The 21,940-nt window shown below is 40.5% G+C and overlaps 1 protein-coding gene across 2 annotated transcripts in view; it reads left to right on the top strand.

Annotated features, from left to right (window-relative positions):
* Positions 1–21,940, top strand: part of ATG10 (autophagy related 10) — an 82,215-nt gene that overhangs the window by 38,014 nt on the left and 22,261 nt on the right. For both annotated transcript variants that reach the window (XM_048932268.1, XM_048932269.1), the window contains exon 4: positions 14,688–14,814. In XM_048932268.1, the coding sequence (XP_048788225.1) occupies positions 14,688–14,814 (127 nt within the window). The remainder of the gene's footprint in view (positions 1–14,687; positions 14,815–21,940) is intronic.

The following is a 21,940-nucleotide window of genomic DNA, read 5'->3' as shown; positions in this document are numbered from 1 at the left end:
CAGGGTTGCCAGTAGGCCAGGCTGCCCAGAGCCACATCCAGCCTGGCCTTGAATGCCTCCAGGGATGGGGCATCCACAGCCTCCTTGGGCAACCTGTTCCAGTGCGTCACCAACCTCTGTGTGAAAAACTTCCTCCTAATATCTAACTTGGGTTTCTGAGTTCATTATAAAAGGTGAAGATCAGTTGTAAAGTACCAAAAGCCACATCTTTAATGTGCAGAACTCCTCCCTGATCCGAGGAAGCCGAGCAGATTGGAGATGTTGTAATTAATTGGTTTTGAATGTTTGACCAAGGTATAGCAATTAAATACACTCAGTATCATGTATACATCTGTCCTTTTGTATTTGTTTGTACTTATGCATAATTGAAACCTTTGAGTCAGACTCTTTTTATATAAGTGACAATCCTGTAATAATGTTGAAACTCTGTTAAAATACATAAAATTATTATTTTTTTTTTATCCACTGAATTTTGATGAAGAAATAATTCAAGAATCACATCCAAGAAAAAATGGGCCTTGTCAATACTAGAATCATATATTCTGTAATCTTTTGCTACTGAGTTTGTTTCCTGCGGTTTCTGGCAATACTAATCTCTCTAACAGTATTTGAGAGATCCCTATCCACATAAAATTCTGTAGATCCTGTTTGTATTACTGCAAACTCTGTTTTTATAATTCTTCCCTCAGATGATTTTGACCCAAACTGGGTTAACTTTGTCTGTGCCACTTGTATTTCTCCGCATGATTCACAGCTGGAATAAAGGCACTTGAAAGCACTTTCTAAGAGAGAATTCTGTAATATTTTGCTTCAGGGCGTGCACCAGAAACCCATGAGAAACCTCTGCTTCTTCTTGTATTGCTCATGTTATTGAATCAGTGTGACACTGGGAAATGCTCTCCTTGACCTCTGCCAGGGTTCTGTGTAATGCAGATGCAGTCCTTTCACTAACTGTGGTCCATAGTTTCAAGGACTGTACTTGCTCTCTGATAACAACATTATCAGGCCTTTTTCTAGATTTTATTTTCATAAAATCATAAAATATCTTGGGTTGGAAGGGACCTCAGGGTTCATCCAGCCCCAGCTCCCCTGCCATGGGCAGGATTGGTAGCTCAAGCACCAGATCAGGCTGCGGTGTGCCCAGTCAAACCTGGAGTTGAGCACCTTCAAGGATGGGGCATCCACAGCTTCCCTGGGCAGCTGTACCAGGACCTCACCACCCTCACAGTGAAAAACTTCACCCTGACATCTAATCTAAATCTTCCCTCCTTTAGTTTAAAACCATTCCCTTCTGTCCTATCACTGTCTACCCGTGTAAAAAGTTGTTTTCCCTCCTGTTTATAATCTCTCTTTAAATATTGGAAGGCTGTTATGATGTCTCCCTGCAGTCTTCTCTTCTCCAGACTGAACAAGCCCAGCTTCTTCTGTCTGTCTTCATAGAAGAGGCTCTTCAGCAGTCTGATCATCTTTGTGGCCCTCCTCTGGACCCACGTGTGGGGGCCTGTGTGGGGACCCCAGGCCTGGATGCAGTACTTCATCTGGGGCCTCACAGAGGCACAGTAGTGGGGGACAATCACCTCCCTCATCTAGATGGAACCCAGAGTATCTTCTGGACTGGGTAGCCTTCTGGGCTGCAAGTGCACACTGCTGGCTGATGTTAAGTTTTTCATCAGCCAGGACACTAAAGTCCTTCTCAGCAGGACTGTTCTCAATGAGTTCTTCTCCCAGTCTCTATACATGTCTGGAATTATCCCAACCTAACATTGAGCTTTACTTTGCTGAACCTCATTAGGTTCACAAGGGCCCTCCTTTTGAGTTTATTTAGGTCCCTCTGGATGACGTCCCTTCCTTGTGCTGTATCAGCTGCTCCACTCAGCTTGGTGTTGTCAGCCAAGTTGCTGAGAGTGCATTCAGTCCCATCATCTATGTCATTGGTAATGATGTTAAAGAGTATTCAACTCAAGACGTACCCCTGGCAGACACTGCTCGTCACCAGCCTCCACCTGGACTTAGCGCTGTTGGCCCTTCTAACCAATTCCATATCCATTGGGTAGTCTGCTCTTCAAATCCGTATCTCTCCAATTTTGAAATAAGGATTGGTTGGAGATTGTGTAAAAGGACTTGTGCAGATCTTGATAGATGACACCATTTGTCTCCCTTTTGTCTACAGATGCTGTCATTTCATCACAGAAGGCCACTAGATTGGTGAGCATGACCTTCTCGTGGTGAGGCCATGCTGGCTGTCTCAGATCACCTGCTTGTACATCATGTGCCTTAACATTACTTCTGGGAGGATCTGTTCCATGATCTTTTCTAGCACAGAGGTGAGGCTCACTGGCCTGTTGTTCCCTGCATCCTCTTCCCTCCCTTTCTTATAAATGGGAGTGATGTTTCCCTTTTTCCAGTCATGTGGGCTTTGCCTGACAGCCACAACTTTCCAAATATGATGATAATGTTTTTTTATTTTATATTTTTTCATGTACATGGATAATGTTTTACTCTTTCTTGATTTATGATTTTGTTCTCTGTTTGGTAAACAGAGAAATCTTTCAAATTTTCCAACACATTTCCCTATTTTAAAATACTTACTAGCTGTACTAGACCTGACTGAAAATGTTAGTGATCCAAATGTAGTGATGTCATTTTGTTGAGAGAAATCAGTTTTGTGTGGATGCTTACCAGTGACTAAGCATTCCCAACGAAGTCATCTCTTAATCAGCACTGATATCATGCCTCCACCTGCTTTCTCTTGAAAAGGTGACTCCCAGTGAGTCACAAAATTGCCACCCAAAGTTCAATTAAACCTTCATTTTTCTAAGCATTTTCCTCTGCCATCCTCTGTAGTCATCTGTGAGTCATTTCTGTAGAAACTGGGTTTTATCATTTATTTTGATATGAGAGACCCTCAGTAGAGCTTCCCACACTTCTGACTTGGATGCTGCGTATTGAATAACAAGAATAAAGAAGTGATGTGCTGCTGCCTGTCCCTTGTGTACTGCAAGGGGTAAAAAGCCCCCTGAGAAGAGATTAAAAAATCACCTGAGTGGATTGAATGTACACGGGAACCCAATTAGTTAGGAAACTTCAGTTCCTATTTGAGTGCTTCAGCTTAAAAATATAGAAATAAAAAAGCTTGTGTGTCTACTCATTCTGTTCACTTGTGTGCAAACGTTTGTTAAAACATATGCATTGATATCAAAAGCCTACATTTGCCATTTTTCTATTAAATTCATATGATTTTGTGGAATTCAGTGTATGAACGGTCCTGGTACTTCGGAACTGATTCCTGCGATCATAAATTCTTGCTTGTCTCATGAAGTATTTCCATCTTGGCAAGGTCAAAAATGCAGAGGTTCTCTTATATCTGAACTGTTGTGGAGTGGGGACCTCTGTGGTAGTGCTTAAAATATCATATGGACACCAGGCATTTCTTCTAAAATTATATTTTCAGGAATTGCATTTGAGTTGCAGAAGCCTATAAACAGCAGTTAAGAAAAAAGTCGATAGAAGTATGTGTTTTATTTTGGTGCAGCACTATCATTCATAGATTTGGTCTTATGAATAAAGTTATAGTATAGGATGTTAAAAATACATCCAATATATATTTAGCTGTTTCTTCCTCTACATGCTTTGTTTTGCAAATTCCTGAAGTTTGGTATTTAGGAAAGCATGTCCATAGTTGATTCAAGATTGATTCCTTTATATAACCAGAAATAATTTAAGTATTAAATATGTTGCAGCTTCTGAGGGACCCTATTTGGGGTACATGCTGCAGCATGCTGTACAATAAAAGGTTCTTTCAGCAAATGTTTAGGAAAATACTTTCCAAGAGATCTGCGCAAGATTAGAATTGCTGAGTGCTCTCCTCTTTGGCTTCCTGTTTTGGAATTAAATGCCTTCGGGACACTTGGAATATCTCAGCTTTGAAAAGCAAGAGCAATTTAACCAATTAAATACTTCATCGTCTTAGCTGTGATTTCAGTTTGTTTTAAATAGGGGTGAATATCTGAAATAGTCCCTGAGATACCTTAATCGAATTGAAGAAACAAATTAGCTCCAGGAGCTATGGAGTAGCTTTTGAGGGAAATTAGAGGGTAAAGTGCAGCAACAGCCAAAGCTATGTTCTGTGTCCTTCTGTGCAAATATGCACACTTAGTTTCTCTTCTCTTACCTTATTGTTTCCTGTGTTTCTGATCCTATGGGTTGTCAAGTGCATCACTTTTAGGTGGGGCCAAGGAAGTTGGGATTGTCAAGCATCTCATGGTTTGTGCCTCTGTTGTCAATCAGTGTAGTGTTGTAATCAGTGCAGACCCGTGGAGCATGGTGTCCCTCACTCACTGAGCCCCCTAAGAAGATACATTCAAGTATTGAATCGTTCACAGATTGTCTGGGTTTTGCATCTCTTTAAATTATCTATGGCAGCACGAGGTAGGAGCTTGGCCATGTGTGCCAATCCTGGCTTTTGTAAACCTGCTGCTGCAGTGGTGTTTGTCGGTCACTGCAGTGTTGTTGACCATCCCAAGTGTCTTCAGCCATATTTTGTTGTAAATCTATTTAAGTGTTCCTAATGTGGTGTTGAGCTTTCTGGTCAATTAAAATAAACATTGTCCAAAGGTGGAAACTGTTAGAGGATATACTGTAAAAAGGTTCATTCAGATTTTCCTCTTCATGTTCTTGATTTTGGAGCAGAACTGGCTTCTAGGTGCAGTAGTACTGAGTTGTCCAAAACTACTTGTGCTGTACCGGAACTGCTGGTTATAGCCAAGATATGTTTCTACTTGTGTATTTCTATATTTGCCCACAGAAGTCTCCCAGCAATGCTATTCAACAGTAGGAATATAGTATAACTGTCTTTATTGTTAGATAGTGCTGTAACAGTCTATTTTTAATTATAAAAATGTATTGCTTTGTGTCTTCTCATTTGAATTTTGTGGATTTTAGCTACATTTTGTCAAATTACAATTACTCCTTTGTAAAGCCTGCTAGTGATTAAATTTGCATTGAGTTCTATTATATACTGAAAATTTTTCCTGAAAATTAATAGTATCCTGTAATATAGCATGGCCATTTTCATTTGATATCACCTTAATAAAAGAAGCATTCAGTATTTTCTTTCCATCCAGTATGAATGTCACCAATATACATTTGGGATAGTTGTGATAAACGGCATTTGATAACATTATAGTTATTAATACTTAGAATATACTGAGTATTTTGTTTGAAAATGAATTGAAAGGCTTTTGACCTGCCAGCTCTGAATACAGAGCTTTGCATTTCCTATGTAGCAGTGACTGCGGAGTAGACAGTAAGTCCATCTGTATTACATCACATATTAATAAACAGCTTTTCAGAGCAGATAAAAGCAGAACTGATTTGACTTGGTAAACTCTCGCCCTGTTCCTTAAAAAAATATTTATTCTCACACCTTTCCAAAAAGAAAAGATCACTGGATCCTAGTGTGATACTGGTTTTTATATAAACATGGGAACAAATCAGAGTATTTTCTAGAATTCACAAGTGAGTTCATAATTATTTTGTGTGATAGTTATATTTTTAAAATTATAATTATTTTGATTTTGAAATAGACCATTGTGTTTTAATTTTTTCTTCCTATTGTCTTAAGATAGTAATGTACGTGCTTCGGGCTTAATGTATATTTAACTTAATCAGAGCTCATATTGAAATAAGTCGGTTGTTATTAAGCTACCTGGTTTATGAGCATGGTTTCTAATTGCTGTGATTGTACAGTACAGCTTATGGCCAAGCAGTACCATTTTGACAGACATGCACTTAATTAGGGGCTCTGCATGGCACATGGCTTCTGGACCTCGCCATCAGCGTTTCCCTTCCAGCTGCTCGTAATCAGAACCTGTAACTTTAAATTTCTTGTTTTTGTCGTGCCAGATTTTGTGACAATTTGAGCATTTCTGTCTGTAACTTTTTCACTTCAATTACTGCTAAACACTGTCAGTCTTGGCACCATTTTCATACAGTTTCCCATCTGAGAAATTAATGAGGATTTGAATTTGTCTTCTGTAAAGTAAAGAGCTGCAGGAATTTCTGTCAGTCTCCCTGTTGAATTAACTGTGTCCAAAACTGGGTTGCTGCTGAGCTTCTCAATGCAGAAATAATAATCTTGTTCTAAAAAGATAAAACTGACCTAAAATACAGCTGAACTGTTACCTTTCTCTTCCGATGTATCAGTATTTTTTTTCTTTCGCCTATCATGAAGCATACAATTATGAAGCATAGAGCTCAATTCGGGAAGCAGTTAGGTCCAAAAAAGCAATAATCTTACATAATAATGCTAAGTCTTGTAGTAACTTCTTATAATCTGTACAAATTCAAGATAATAAAAATAATGAGAATATGCTGCAATTTTGTTTATATCTTTCTGTACAAAATTCAAGAGAAGGACTTTGTCCTGTTGTTTGCACTGCTTACCCAGAGTAAGATTGAGGCTTTTGTTCCTGCAGCTGGACATATGTAGAGTGATCCCTGCACCTCATCTGTGCTGCATGGTAATTCTTACAGTAGGGCTGGTGGCGAGAAGGCAGAGATAGGAACACCACCATCTCCAGCTGCTTCTTCATAGAATCACAGAATCATTTAAGTGGGAAGGGACTGTTAAAATCTGTATATTCCAGCTTCCCTGTAATGAACAGAGACACCTACAGCTCAAATCAGGTTACTTAGAGCCCCCTCCCTCCAGCCTAACCTTGAGTGTCTCCAAGGATAGGGCTTCCACCACCTCTTGGGCCACCTGAGCCAGTGCCTCACCACCCTTAGTTTAAAAAACTTCTTCCTTATATCCCTTCTAAATCTCCCTTCTTTTAGTTTGAAACCATTTCCTCTTTTTCTGTCCCAAGAGACTCTGCTGTTTGTTTGTCTTCTTTTTCTAATACCCCCCTCCATAGATACTGAAAGACTCCTCCCAGGCCTACCTGGACCTTCTCTTTTCCAGGCTTAGCTGCCCCAGCTCTCTCAGCCTGTCCTTGTAGGGAAGGTGTTCCATCCCATTAATCATTTTTGTAGCCCTTCTCTGCACACACAGATTCACATCTCCACTGTATGAGGACTCCACATCTGGACATAGTGCTCCAGGTGAGGTCTCACCAGTGCACAGCAGAGGGGCTGGATCACCTCTCTTGTCCTGTTGGCCATGCAGCCCAAGATACAGTTGGCTTTCTAGGCTACAAGGGCACATTCCTGGCTTGTGTGCAGCTTGTCATCCACCAGTATCTCCAGGACCTTCTTGGCAGAGCTGTGCTCATTCCTTTCATCTCCCACTTTGTACTGATAGTGGAGATTTCTGTGATCCAAGACTTTGTACTTGCATTTACTGAACCTCATGAGATTCTCCTGGGCCCACAGTTTCAGTCTGTCTAGACCCCTCTAGATGGCATCCAATAGCTCAGTATGTTGACTGCACCCACAGCTTGGTGCCATCCATAAAGAAGCTGAGAGTGTACTTGATCCCGCTGTTAATGCCACTGATGGAGATATTAAAGAGCACCTATCCCAGTACTGATCCCTCTGGGACACCACTTGTCACTGATCACCCTCTGAACATCGAAGCATTGATCACCACTCTCTGGGTTTGATCCTGTAACCAGTTCCTGTGTCTGACCAGTATCTGTCAAACAGTCCACTCATCAAATTCATGTATTTCCAACCTGGAGAGAAGGATGCTATGAGGGACCATGTTAAAGGCCTTCTTGTCTCGCCATACATCCTGCAAAAGAAGAGTTCGCTTGCCTGAGATGGAGAAAGAATTTTGATAATGAGTATTGTTCATTGGAGGGAGTTTACATAAACGCATGCCTTCAGCTCACCCATCAGACCATATATACATGTCCATGGCTTAGGACATGCCTTCTGCATTGCCAGCTTAGCTAGCCTCTCACCCAGCACTTAGCTGTGCGTGCTGTGATTTCTACCAGGAGGGATTTTCTACGTAAGCCATATTTTATATATTAAAAGAAAAAGAAAATACCTCTTCAGGGGAAGGAGAGGAGCCACTAAATTCTGCATTTGGAATGTGACAACAGGAAAAGAATGAAGGGTTGATTTTGAAAGAATTCCCTACCTTTATATGTAGTGGAAAAAAAAATTCAAAACAGTTCTGTTTTCATGGTCCATTGCTTCTTTCACTTGAATAGATTTTGCTTTCACTTGTGATAACAGTTTTAAAGCAATCAAAAGACAAATCTAATTTCCAACCATTAGAAACAATTGTTAATGCATGAGGGACTACTAAAATTTTATGTGCTGCGTCTTTTTGGGGTGGAACTGTTGGATTTGTTCTTTTGGTATGCCTTGCATGACGAAAGGCTGTGTTTTTTGTTAGCAACCTGTGTATTTTGGGGAAAAACAGCCATTCTAATAATCCCTGGATTCTTTAGCAGCATCAAGTCAGGGTGCTGATTTGCAGTAGAAGGTGTTCCTTTGGGAAATGAATTATTTACTAGATCCATGTGCCTGTAGGAATCCATTCCTTGTTTACCTTAATCCGTGTCTGTTTTCCATAGGTGACTTAGTAGCTTCTCCAGGAGGCTGTGTGTTGTAGAACAGAATTCTGACTGTAGTCAGGGTTACTTTCTTCTTCTGTTACCAAAGGGCAGTATTTAGCTAGGTTCTTCACCTGGCTAATTGAATTTGAAGAAACACAAGACAGTAGGGAGCATTCTGTAGCTGCTTACAGGAAATAAATCCGTAAGGTAACTTTGTCATTCCACGGGTCTCTTTTGTTGTACTTTTATCTGTCTGTCATTTGTCTGTCATTAACGATGACTGCCCTGGAAAGCACACAGAGACTGCTGGATTCCTAGTATGTGCTTAAGATAAAAAAGCAATTTATTAATGATTACGAAGATGCTGAAACTGTTGGCAAATACATTTTTTACACCATTCATACTTAACATATTCAGGAAAATGCCCACATTTTTATGTATTTTTATGGCCTAGATACAGTGAGGTAGGTGTGTTAGAGCCTGTGAATCTTAGCGTAATGTGGGGATTTGATAGTTGAAAGGAAAATACAATCACAAAATGTAAACAGAAGTTCTCTTACTGTATTAAAATAAAGAACATGTGTTGCAGTGGTTTTGAGGTTCTTAAAAGTTTTTTTTATTTTCCCTTGCTTATACAAGGGAAAAAATTTCCCTTGTTTATACAGGGGAATTTTTTGCATTTTGTAGGTTGTGTTGCAGTGTCCACATCAGGGATTGTTCTGATGCCCTGGGAGCAGAGTCCAGGCCCATGGCTCATTCAGCCTTTGCTCAGCCATTGCAGCCAGGGTCTATGCGATGGTGGGGACCATAGTATCACATAATGACTTGGGCTGGAAGGAACCTTAAAGCCCACGCAGCTCCAACCCCTGCTGTGAACTGGTTGCCCCTCACCAGGTGAGGCTGCCCATGGCCCCACGCAACCTGGCTTGGAGCACCTCCAGGGATGGGACACCCACAGCTCACTGGGTAGCTGAACCAGGGCCTCATCACCCTGAGATGATGCGAGAGTCTGTGCTAGAGGTACGAAATCATCAGCAAGGTGACCTGCAGAGACTGGAATGGTGGGGCTGCAGGCAAAGAAGGGAGACGCGATCCTAATAGAGGTGGAGAACACCCAGGGGGAAGAATAAAGAATACAGATACAATCTCACCATGCTGCCGCACCCTCCACATTAAGCTCTGCTTTAATTCTGTCTGATGAACGTTGTCCTGCCATTCAGTTTTCATGTTTTGCCACAGGGAAAGTGTTGGACTGAGAGGGTAGCTGTTCTGTGGATTTCTTGTGTTTCACACGGGAGCTCACAGTCATTTTTGGACGAATAGTTAAAGAGGTACATGTGCGATACTTTTGTTTTCAAGTTTGAAGGCCAAAATGTAATTAAGTGTAAATACATTCTAAGGAATGAAAACAAATTTCTTACTAATCTGGACTGCATCTCGTTTTCCTGCAGTAACGAGGCTGCTGGCCCCAGCGTCTGGTCCTTGGTCTTCTCCTCCTCCCCTCTCTGCCCACAGCCCCATCCTGCCCCACTTGTGTGTGAGGAGAATCCCATGAGGCTCCCAGGAAGCAGGAGGAAATGCAGGTCAGGATGCCAAAAACAGAGATAAAGAACATGGGAACTGGGAGAAAGGTAGATGTGATATCCAGGAGGAGTGTGCCTGCTGTCGTTCAAACCACTTCTTTTTCCCTATTCCCCCCCCAAAAGACTTTAGGGCCTGTGTTAGCATTTCAAAGAGAATTTGGGCTGAGAAAGGAATGCTGGCTCAGCCAGTCTCTGTGTGTGAGGTGAAGAGAGGGAAATATGAGGCGTCAGCAGAGGAAAATCCCTTCTCCATCAGGTGCATCTGCCTCCTTCCATTTCACCTTGCCCGTTCCTGTCCCTTCCCTTTCTGTTGCAGCCCTCCCTCCAGGAGCAAGCTGCCCTATCCCGTGCCTGCTGCGATTGCATGCAGCAGCGTCAGAGCTCGCCAGAGGCTCTGTCCTGCTCCCAGATGTCACCGGCGGTTGTTGACTCGTCGTCTTCATCAGGAGGAATGGAAATAGTGCAAACACATTACTTTGCCTTCAGAGTGATGTGCAGCGTCATTTCTGATCTGTTGATTTAAATAATTTAGCATTTTAAAAGGGACAAATCAACTTAATTTGCTTAGGGGATACTTAAAGGTTGAGAACAATTTTATATCAATTAAAATTAGTGATAATTCATTTATGATGGAACTAATATAATTAATTAGTTGGTTGCCACTTATCTTTTTTGTAATAGATACATTGCTTTTAAACATCTGCTCAGCAGTCCATTATAGTAGCACAAGAATGATTTTACATGAGAGCAACAGAGTAGCAGATGCTTCCTGATGACAAATTCCCAATTTGTTTAGGAAACAGTTGGTGAGTCCTGGATTCACAGTTTTAATGTGAAGCATGGCAACCATGCAAGCAAATTGCAATGCAGAAACAAAAAAAAAAAAAGAAAGAACAAAGCAACAACAACAACAACAAAAAAAAAAAAAAAAAAAAAAAGAAACAAAAAAAGAAAAAAGAAAAAAAAAAAGGGAAATAAAATTATTGCAGTTATTTCATCTCATCTTTAAGGATTGCAAGTTAGTCAAAAAACATTTTCTGTAAACACAATAATAAACTTTTTTCTTTACGCAGATGTGTTTGTCTTGACAAGATCAAAGCAAAATTACGAATTTGTTTTCTCATTCATGTACATGTATGAATGTTTTGTAAAAGTTATGCAATCTCCCAGTGTTAAAATTGATTTCAGTGCTATTAGAATAACTAAAATTTTGTATTAGCTGAAAGAGATAGAACATCTGTATACGTTGAAAAGGAATGTGGAACAATTACTTGAAGAAAAATTGAATAGGCTATCAAGTGAAAAGAAAATTCTGTGATTTTTTTTTTTTTTTAATGAGTTACACCTACATTTTATGTTTATGGCTTTACCAGTAGCTGGTTCAAGAGGAAAAAATTTATTTTTCTTCCTTTGGGCTGATGTAACACTCTCTGAGCTTCCGTGGCCTTATTCAGCCATGCATAATTTTTAGATGTTCCAGAGATCGCCTAAAGTGACTGTACTCATTTTATTCCTCTCATCAGCAAAGTTCATCTCATCAGTGAGAGAGATACCATCAGAACGTTTAGGCTCCAAGATGTACTTTCCTTGGATAAAACCTATGCATCATACGTACAGAGGCTTTAAAGTACAGGATTACACATCAGTGCTGCATTTTTTATGTAAGAAGTCTTGCCACTACCGTTTACCAAAAGGAAAGGAGATTAGAAATGGCCCTAAGAAGGATTCAGCTATCTGTCTTTCTATGCAGATCTCAAATACAATGCACCCGCTTGTCACTAGAAATGGCACGAAAAGAGATCTGATTATCAGAAACTGTTCTGAATAAGCTTAGAAATGTTGTAGTAGACCCAAGTCCATCTTGTAACAGAGCAGAAGAATGTCAGTTTCAAGGCTTCTTCCAGCTCTGCATAAAGCAGAGTACTTGATTTCAGACACTGCTTAAACCATCAGTCAGAGAAGTCTGGGATAATGCAAAATGAATGTGTGCACAAACATTCTGCTCTCCAGTGCAGTAATTTGTTTAGAGCAAAGCTGTTTATACAGCCTTCTTCCCTTGTCTGCTGCCTCTCCTGTCATCAGACTACGTACATCTTCTGGGAAGGCCACTTCTGCAGAAAATCAGCTTTCTCTGGAAGTAATAGGATGTTTTGGTAAGTGGCCCACTGTCTAATATCCTGGTAATGGCAGGAATTCTCAAGAGAGTTTTCTCTCTGGCCTTCTTAAGGAACAATAAAATTGGAGGGACTGACTGACTCCTTTACTTTCCTTTTCCTCATACCAAAAATGAAGACAGAAGTTGCTTACCAGTTGAAATCCTCGCTAACCTAGCAGTCTCAATTCTTGATGACAGAGTTATTCTTAGCTTAATTTATTACTTATTGAGATGGTAAGTAGGTTATTTACAAAACATGTTTTCCCTAAGGGTATGCAGCTTTTGAGTATTTAATTTTTGAGTTTAAGTTATTTATTTTCTTAGGTATTTGCAGGTAGTGAAGAGTATGACTCCTTTATCATTTGGTCTAAAATTAACACGAATCAATGTTTATGTGAGGGTTTAGAGTTATTTAACCTTACATACATAAAGCAGCACAGAGAAGTGTGTGTGTACACGAAGCTTTTTTGGTAGAACAACAGTATTTAATACATGTCCAGGTAGTCCTGCCATTTCCAACTGTTTTTAGGACAAGGTAAGCATAAGATGATGCAGAATTGATGTCTATAAAGCAGCATTGTTTTGATTCCAAAAGGCTGATCCAAAAGGGTTTTGCAGATTTCAATCTAGGTTCCATTCTGAATGTGGATTCTTTTGCTTTCCTACCTGTATGAACTCAAAAGCCAAGCTGTTTTTTCATTTCCATTACCACGTGCTACTGGTTTTCTTTGTTTTATTATTCACACTAAAGCACTGAAAAAAGACAGATTTGAATAACATTGTTTACTGTAGAGAGTCTGTCTTTTCCTCAGGATGTATGTATTTTAATGGTATTCTGCTGTATTTGACACCTGATCACATGTTCTGACATGTAGGAAGAGGAAAAGTTGTCTTTCTTATTCTGTTAAAGGTTTTATAGGAACCAGGTATGGCGTAATTACCTTCACCTGTCCTACGAAGTCAGATACAGCAATTATTATTGTCCCTTCTGGCATGTTGTCTTTAGTATCCCTTCATACATTTTTTTATAAGTAGGTTAACATGGAGAGTATTTGCTTTAATGTTCCCTTTCAGTGCTTCATATACCTGTTTCTTGGGGTGCAGCTGCACAGAACTTCCCAGAAACCTTCTATTCTCTGGCCATCTGTGATTTTGTCATTTCATGTCCAAAACTGTATTTACAGTACCTTGGTCTGCAGCTTCCCACAGTCTGGGTTCTTCATTCATGGTCTTCATTCAGCTGCAGCTGGTAATCTAGTATACTAAATGTGGGGGAAATATCTTTTATGTTGACTACAAAAAAAGAAAAAAAAGAAAAAAAAAAAAGTGTTTGGCATGTTATTACTGCTATAGTTTATCTGTTACTATACCACCTCATAGATTGATTCATGACTTAGCTGCCAATGTGAGATAAAAATGCAAAATTCTTTGAATTTCTTGTGTGTTGAACTATTGTGGGATCTGCTGGTTCCTCTTTTCCATTCAGTCTTTTTCATTGTGCGTGGACAGAGACAGCAAACCAATATTCATGGTTGGCAATAATAATCTTGTGGAGTAAACGCCCAACCTGTGGGGCATTATCATTGCTTAGTTCATGCATGAAAATTTGGGGGTTTGAAAACCAAACAAGTACACACCCATAGTGTCTTTTTGGAAAGTTTGTTCTAACATTTAATCTTAATGGCATTAGTAATTTAACGTCTCCAATTTCAGAGTTGTGAAGAATTGGCAGTTTGTAGAAAAGTCAAAATAGCTGGGTGCTTAGCACAATTTAAATATTATTTTGAAATTAAGAAAATTAATACACATGCTAAGAGATTTTTGTTCCAGCTGGAAAATATTTTAATGCAACAAGTTCCATCTCTTCAGCTTTATTTCAGGCCTGCAACATATATTAATTACTTTGCACCCAAAATATACAGTAACCAGAGAAAAACGGTCTCCACTTTTGGAAGTGTTATTATTAAAACCAGACTTTTGCAAAAAACCCTTAAAGAAAAAAGAACAAAGATTTTTTGGTGAATACTGTTGATTTGTCCTTTGGCAGGCAAAACCAAGAGTACACTTTTAAAATGGTCTCTAATAATGGCAATCAGAAGAGGTGCAGATTTGGTTACCTTAGTGTACAAGTATTCTGCCATAAAGAAATCTTTGCCTTTTTCTTTTGCCCGCATAAGCAGCCTGCGTTTAGAAAGGCCTCGATTCTGCAAGTGCTGACACAGAGTTCACAGTTTTTAAAAGTTAAGTGTAACACATCTTTGCAGGGTTTGGACCTCTGTGATTTTCTTCCTTGTATTAAAATTCTAGTGCTGTGAAAGGGGTGATTGCTATTTTTTTCTGTTCTGTATGTTTATTAATTATAACAGTTGTAATCAATTTCCTCTTGATAGAAATACAAAACTTTATATAATTTTGTGTTTGTGTTTATTGTTTTAGGAATCTTTGGATGATTCTCAAGTAGCTGGAGTCTGTGCAACAGAAGAAGTAATTCGCTATGAGTATCATGTCTTGTATTCCAGCAGCTACCAAGTACCTGTGCTTTATTTTAGGGCTTGCTTTTTAGGTAAGACCCATTTTCTGTTAAACAGCAATGTAGAAAAATATGTCAGGTGCTATAGGTGTTGTAAACTAAAATTTTATATTAAACAGAGAAACAGAGTAATGATCATGTGTAATAAGAAAGTAAGAGATGAGGCTGTTCACCAGTAAATTTTGTAATACTCCAGACAGAGAGCTTCAGGACCTTGGAATAGATGATATCATCTCAGCCTGAAGGAGGCTGAACTTTGGCTCCTGGCGTCTTGCCTGTGGTTGACTAAAACTACTGGTCATTTTTCTTGTTCGTTTCTTTAAATGAATACAAAATCCTTAAAGCTGCAGGTCTGAATTTGGCTATGAAATAAGTGGACATAATTACAGTGCTTCAGCAGAACTGTGTGTCTCTGAAGCCTGAATTTGAGCTCCAAGGCTGGGGCTAAGTATACCTTTAAATATGTATGTTGTTTTCTATTTAACTTTGCTCATTTAAAAAAAAAAAATAATAGTGATAAAGTATTGCCTTTTTCTCTTTATGAAAACTGTTTTTTGAAACTAACAGATTTTGTTTCCTCCTAAAATGTACATCTTGTTATGCATTACTGAATTGCTACAGCCGCTGTGATTTCAGTCACCATCCTGTCAGGAAGGAAGGAGGAACACAGAGCCTCCCTCCAAGGCCAGTGTTAGTGTCACTTATTTAATCAGCAAGCATAGAGTGATCATATTGCAGCACTGGCTGTGCTTTCTTCCTCTGTACCCAGCAACTGTGTACCAAGGACTGAAGGTTTGAAATGTTCAAGTCATTTTGTTCAGTCTCCTGCGTGGTAGCATCAGCATCTTTTGTGTTTTGAATAATCTCCTAACTTTATCTAGATAAAGATGTCTGAATGTTGCCAGAGATATCTTTTTCTTTTTAATTAAAAAGTAGCTTAAGCTGCTTTGAATGTGTTTGGTAGATTTAATCACTCTCTGCCTTATATTGTTTAATGGTTTCTAATTTTGCAGTGTTAGCGTTTTAAAAGGCACTTTAGATTTAAAATTGAAGAACAAATTCTCATAGATTCCCTGGTGAAAAGATTTTAGTCAGAGGTGCAGTTTCAGGAGTGGATAATTTGGGGCAAATTTTCAAACTGAGACATGGGGAATAGGGGACATTGCTCTGCCTTCCACCACCAGAACTCATTTGCACACATCCTGCTGCAAATTTCTGTTCTATTGCAAGCATTTATAAATGTGCAGTGTTTTGCTTTTAAACTTATTGTGCAGACAGAAGGATGAGGGAAGTTTTGCTTGAAAGAGACAGCTTAACCTATTTGTGGTCCTGAAAAATGTCATCATCTCGATTTTAGCTGAATTAATAGCACACAGTCTCTACAGAAGAGGATGGAGATGCTGCAGGTAGAAGAAATAGGACACTATTTCGACTATACTGTACTTTCATATAATTAGTATTCACCATAAGCAGTTAATCACCAGAGAAGAGCTCCCAGAGACAAAACAAGTTGTTTAGCTTGTCAGCATCAGGGAATCGGAGGTGTTGAAACATGACTCCTTATATCTGGAAGTAGATATTACAGAAGCTAGTGGATGATCTAATGCACAGTTGCAGTATTACGTGCCAACAGCTCCCCTTGCAGTACAAATCTGTTATTGTTCTTGCAACTAAGATTGTGGTTTAAAATGCTTCTTGGGAACCTTTCACGATGGAGAACAATGATCTTTTTAGATAATTCCTTAAGCCATCTAGCTTGTCTTTCGTATTTAACATTTTCTTCTAACATCTAACATTCTCTAACTCTTGAAGAAAGGTTACTAAATACTGGTAGTAAGTACTTCTCCAAGAATGTTTTCATCTAGTATTCTCTGGTTGTAGTTCCGGATAGTTTAGTTTTGAAAACAAAACATTCTGTCATAACTGCAAATAATTTACCTGCCTGTGCCCGTGCTATCTGAAGGCCTCAGCAAGGGGTTTCCAGAAACGTGCAGTCACAGCTCCCTAAACTATCTCAGAACGGTATCTTTTGTCTTGCTCAGAGTATGTTATGAAGAAAACTAGGCAAAGCCCTAATATTTTTTTCCTTACAAGGGTGACAGTCTTTCAGTGATTCCTTTCCTCACCTTGTTTCTTAGACAGCTAGAAATGCTCACTGCATTCTTAATCTGAAATAGACAGGGAAAAATCTTCTGAGACCTGCATCGATTTCCCACTCTAAATTCCTGCTATTGTTTGCAGATTAACTAGTAGAATGGTTCTTCACAAGTCTCTTGTGAGCTACTCATGGTTTCTCTTGAATCCTGTCCATACTGATCCTCATGCTAATTAGAGCATGTTGCAAGAGGTGAAGGTGAATTATAATCCTTTCAGTGTTTCCACAGCTCTGCCCTGTCTTGTCTTCCCCAGCAGAAGAGCAAGGAGGTTGGATTTAACACAGCTTCCTCTCTGGCAGTACGTTAAGTGGCCATTACAACTCGAGGCTTGCCTAGGAAATGATAATTTTTTTTGTTCAACCTGACTAAGTAGTTCTGCTTGTTTTGCAATATTCACTTCCTTACTTTGTATGCTATGATAGCAGCTGGTGCTGGCCTGTCCAAATGTGCAATATTTCAAATAGACTCTAAGAACTTTGCTAGAACAATTAAATCCTTCATTTCTACCATCGTATGTGAATTTTTACTGACTCCAGGAGAAACTCTTAGGAAAAAGACTTCAGAAAATACTCCTGTGGAGTTTTTTTCTTATCCTCCTTGGCAGGGTTTGTATCTTCAGGAGCTTGTGTAAGTGAAGATGTCTGGTTTTTACTCCTTTCTGCTAGCAGTTGTGATAAAAAAAATTGCAGGTCAGTCCTTTCTGGAGGAAGGCAAAAGTTGCAAAGCTGCATTGTATCTCTACCCTTGCCGCTTTTTTGCTGCTTTTTAAATCGCATGTGATAACTTATTTTCTGGTATTCATCTTTAGACCCTTTTTTTTGTGTGTGTGTCAGAGGAACTTAATTATGTAAGGTAGTACAAGATACAGGTACAACTGAACAGAACTAAAATGTTTTGAAGAGCATCTAAACTTTTTGGTAGTCTCTGGGAATAGGTTTGCAGGGATAATCTTGTTCTGTGCAAGGATATACTTTGGCTGAAAATGATGAAACGAGATGACTGCCTGGAAGGGTGTTTGAAAACATTTTGGGAGATAGGAAGATGATTTTAGGATACATATACATAAATCTAAGAAACGTTTTTCACTACTTCATGATACTTCCCTTGTGGCATATTTTCCTAAATTCAGACCTCACGAAGTCCTAGTCTGTGTCAGGAGCTCAGAGCAGTGGTCCTCAGTACCTCAGAGTGTCAGAGAACTCGGTGTTTGTTCTCCAAAATCAGTTTTATCTGTGCCATACCTTTCAAAAGCAGAGGCCCTTCTTTCTCTGGCTTCTGAGATTACCAGAGAGGTAGCTGAAGAAATGCACGAACCCTTGCTGAGATCTGATGTCAGCAATTAGCCCTCTTAGAGACAGATGGTCTAGGCAATTAGCCTTTCCCTTCAGTGCTGGCATCAGCCAGATGGGCTGGGCTAGGTCCAGTAAGCTTTCTTTAATCAGCAGAGTATATTCCCCTTTTCTTCATCTTTAAGATGTCAAGGAACTTTGTTCTTTTCCTGAACCATCTTCATCTAAAGCCTTACACTCTTGCACTGACAGTGAGGTAGCAGTAACAAAATCACAGATGCACACAGGCATCAGTCAGGAAACACCCTGCAAGAAAAGAATGACTTGTCTCACAGTTTGCTGCTTCTTTTTCCTACAAAGGCAGAGGAAGAATCTTTAATGCTGGCAGAGCACCAAAAAGAGCAGGACTAAGGGGAGTCAGTAAAGACTACAGCCTCACTCACCTAGAAAAGAGTGAAGAGAGGGGATTTTCAAATTGACCAGTTCAAAATATGTCTAGCTCTCTGACATAGATAGGTCCCTGCCAATAAAAGCCATGCTAATCAGTGGTTATAGAGAGACAGCTTGTGAGATAATGTAACTTCCTCCAACCCCGAAGGCATGACTTTCTGTATTCATAACAGTGCTGAGCCTGATGGATGTGCTTTCCAGAAATCAGGCTTACTCTCTGAAGTCAGAAGCATGCAACCACTCTGTTCTTTCTCAGACAAATAGTTCTTCTTAAGATCTTGTCCTGTAAGAATGAGTTGTGTCATGGTTTTGGGTATAAAAACAAACAAAAAACCCCAAACAAATAAAAAAGCCCATCTGCTTTTAAACTATTCTTAACTAGCTTATGGTGACAGCTTGTGGAACAGCTTGTACTGGATGTCATCTCCAGACAACAGGAAGAAGAGGAGGTTATCAGGAGTAGTCAGCACGGGTTCACAAGGGGGAGGTCGTGCTTGACCAACCTGGTAGCCTTCTATGATGTTGTCTCTGGCTGGGTGGATAGGGGGAGAGCAGTGGATGTAGTCTACCTTGATTTCAGCAAGGCATTTGATACTGTTCCCCATGATGTCCTTATAACAAAGCTGAGGAAGTGTGGGATAGATGAGTAGACAGTGAGGTGGGTTGAGAACTGGCTGACTGGCAGAGCGCAGAGGGTCGTTGTTGGTGGTGCAGAGTCCGGTTGGAGGCCTGTAACTAGTGGTGTTCCTCAGGGGTCTGTGCTGGGTCCGGTCTTGTTCAACATCTTCATCAATGACCTTGATGAGGGGATAATGGCCACCCTCAGCAAGTTTGCCGATGATACGAAGTTGGGAGGATTGGCTGACACGCCTGAGGGCTGTGCTGCCATTCAGCAAGACCTGGATAGGCTGGAGAGCTGGGCAGAAAAAAACCGGATGAGGTTTAACAAAAGCAAGTGTAGAGTCTTGCATCTGAGGAGGAATAATTCCATGCACCAGTACAGGTTGGGGGATGACCTGCTGGAGGGGAGCTCTGCGGAAAGGGACCTGGGTGTCCTGGTGGACGACAGGTTGACCATGAGCCAGCAGTGTGCCCTTGTGGCCAAAAAGGCCAATGGCATCCTGGGGTGCATTAAAAAGAGCGTGGCCAGCAGGTCAAAGGAGGTGATCCTCCCCCTCTACTCTGCCCTGGTAAGACCTCATCTGGAGTACTGCGTCCAGTTCTGGGCTCCCCAGTACAAAAAAGACAGGGATCTCTTGGAAAGAGTCCAGTGGAGGGCCACAAAGATGGGAAAGGGCCTGGAGCATCTCTCCTATGAGGAAAGGCTGAGTGAACTGGGTCTGTTCAGCCTTGAGAAAAGGAGACTGAGAGCGGACCTGATCCAGGTCTATAAATATCTAAGGTGTGGGGGGCAGAATGGCGAGGCCGGACTCTTTTCAGTGGTGAGTGGAGACAGGACAAGGGGAAATGGCTGGAAACTGCAGCACAGGAAGTTCCGCACAAATGTGTGCAAGAACTTCTTTACAGTGAGGGTGACGGAGCACTGGAACAGGCTGCCCAGGGAGGTGGTGCAGTCTCCTTCTCTGGAGATGTTCAAGACCTGCCTGGATGCCGACCTGTGCGACCTGCTGTAGGGAACCTGCTTTGGCAGGGGGGTTGGACTCGATGATCTCCGGAGGTCCCTTCCAACCCCTACAATTCTGTGATTCTGTGATTCTGTGATTCTGTGACACGAGTTAGTTAACCCCAGCTGACTTCAACAAGGCTTTCTCAGAAAAATTTATTATAGCCAAGACAATCTAAATCATAGCAATCTGAGCTTCTGATAGGAAGGCTATAGTGGCTGGTGCAGGTGAAACAATTGATTCAAGCTCACAGCTAGTGAAAGGGAGAAGCAGAACCAATATTTAGGACTTTTTGATTCCTGTCCTTTAGCACCTTTCTCTTAAAAAAACCTTTGGTGGTTGTTTCTCAGGTACTTTTGGCCTCTGTTGCAGGATAGGTGTCATGTTTGTTGCATCAAAGCCTGTGTTTCACCTGTTGGTACTAATGATGGCTTGTGTGCAGATTTGTGGCTTTCTGAGCACAGTGTTTCAAAAAGGTACAGTAAGCCTAGGCTGGCCCACACACAGCTCCTGCTGTGTGGTATACATTTCCTTTCACTCTTTGTGGCAAACTGTGTGATTATTTAATAAGCTGAATTACACAAAACCACAGATTTTCTCCTCTGTCGACACACCAGCTTCCAGCTAGACCTAGTGCAGGGCTTGGGACGAGCAGCAGACACCTCAGCCTCTGGGTGGTTGACGAATAAATAAACACATTGCTGAGTGAATTTGCAGCCCACACCTTCCTCTGCCGCCATGTCTCTTTGCTTGTTGCTGCCTTCCTTTTCCAGCAGTGCTTTCTGAGTTGAGCTCCACTATGGAGAGCTGAGTATGGAGACGCAGCAATGGCAAGGCCCCATGGCTGCTAGGCCCCGCAGGTGCCACAGGCCCCTTGATAACAACAGCAACAATTTTTGACATGCCTGGTTAGGCAGCCGAATGTGGGGGGATTGCAGAGATGCAAAATGGACTGCTGAACCTGCGAATGCTGGCAGCCCTGCAGAGGTGGAGTAAAAGTACCCAGAGAATACAGATGCGTCTACTTGTGCAAGGGTGGGAGCTTGGGAGAAAAATGGCTTCAGTTGTGTTGTACTCACATAAGCCAAGGAGTTTAAAATGTAACACCACATCCACTCAGGTTAACTGAAATTAGTTTTATTGGAAATACTTGTATTCCAACATGGAAACAGCAACAAAAGAAAGCAGACTACCAAAACTTCAAACTCTTCTATTTCTCATACTTCTGTCACAAATTTGGGATCATAATGTATTTTTTATTCTATTCTATTTTGTTCTAGTTTGGTTATTGTATTTTATTTCTTAAATGCAGAGAGAAAATGCTAGCGTTTCAGGTCTTCATCCTGCAAGGGGCAATGTGGAAACTGCCCATTAAGCATCTGTCCTTCTAGGAAACCAAACTGGTCAAGCTCAGTTAAGAATTTAGGAAGAATAGGAATTTACTTGGAAGTATGTATGAAACCTTGCTCAATTAAAATAAAAAAAAAAAGACTGATTTCAAACTTATTTAAAGTTTAGTGAAACATATTAAATTTGTGAAGAAAATTCAAAATTTGCAAGGGGCTTAAATCCAAACATATTTCACTATGTTAATCCCATGATCAGAATGCCCAGATCAGTTTTTTTGTTCCTATGTGAA

Source organism: Lagopus muta, chromosome Z (genome assembly GCF_023343835.1).
Source record: "Lagopus muta isolate bLagMut1 chromosome Z, bLagMut1 primary, whole genome shotgun sequence".
Lineage (NCBI taxonomy): Eukaryota > Metazoa > Chordata > Aves > Galliformes > Phasianidae > Lagopus > Lagopus muta.
This window is presented reverse-complemented; position numbering and strand designations above follow the sequence as displayed.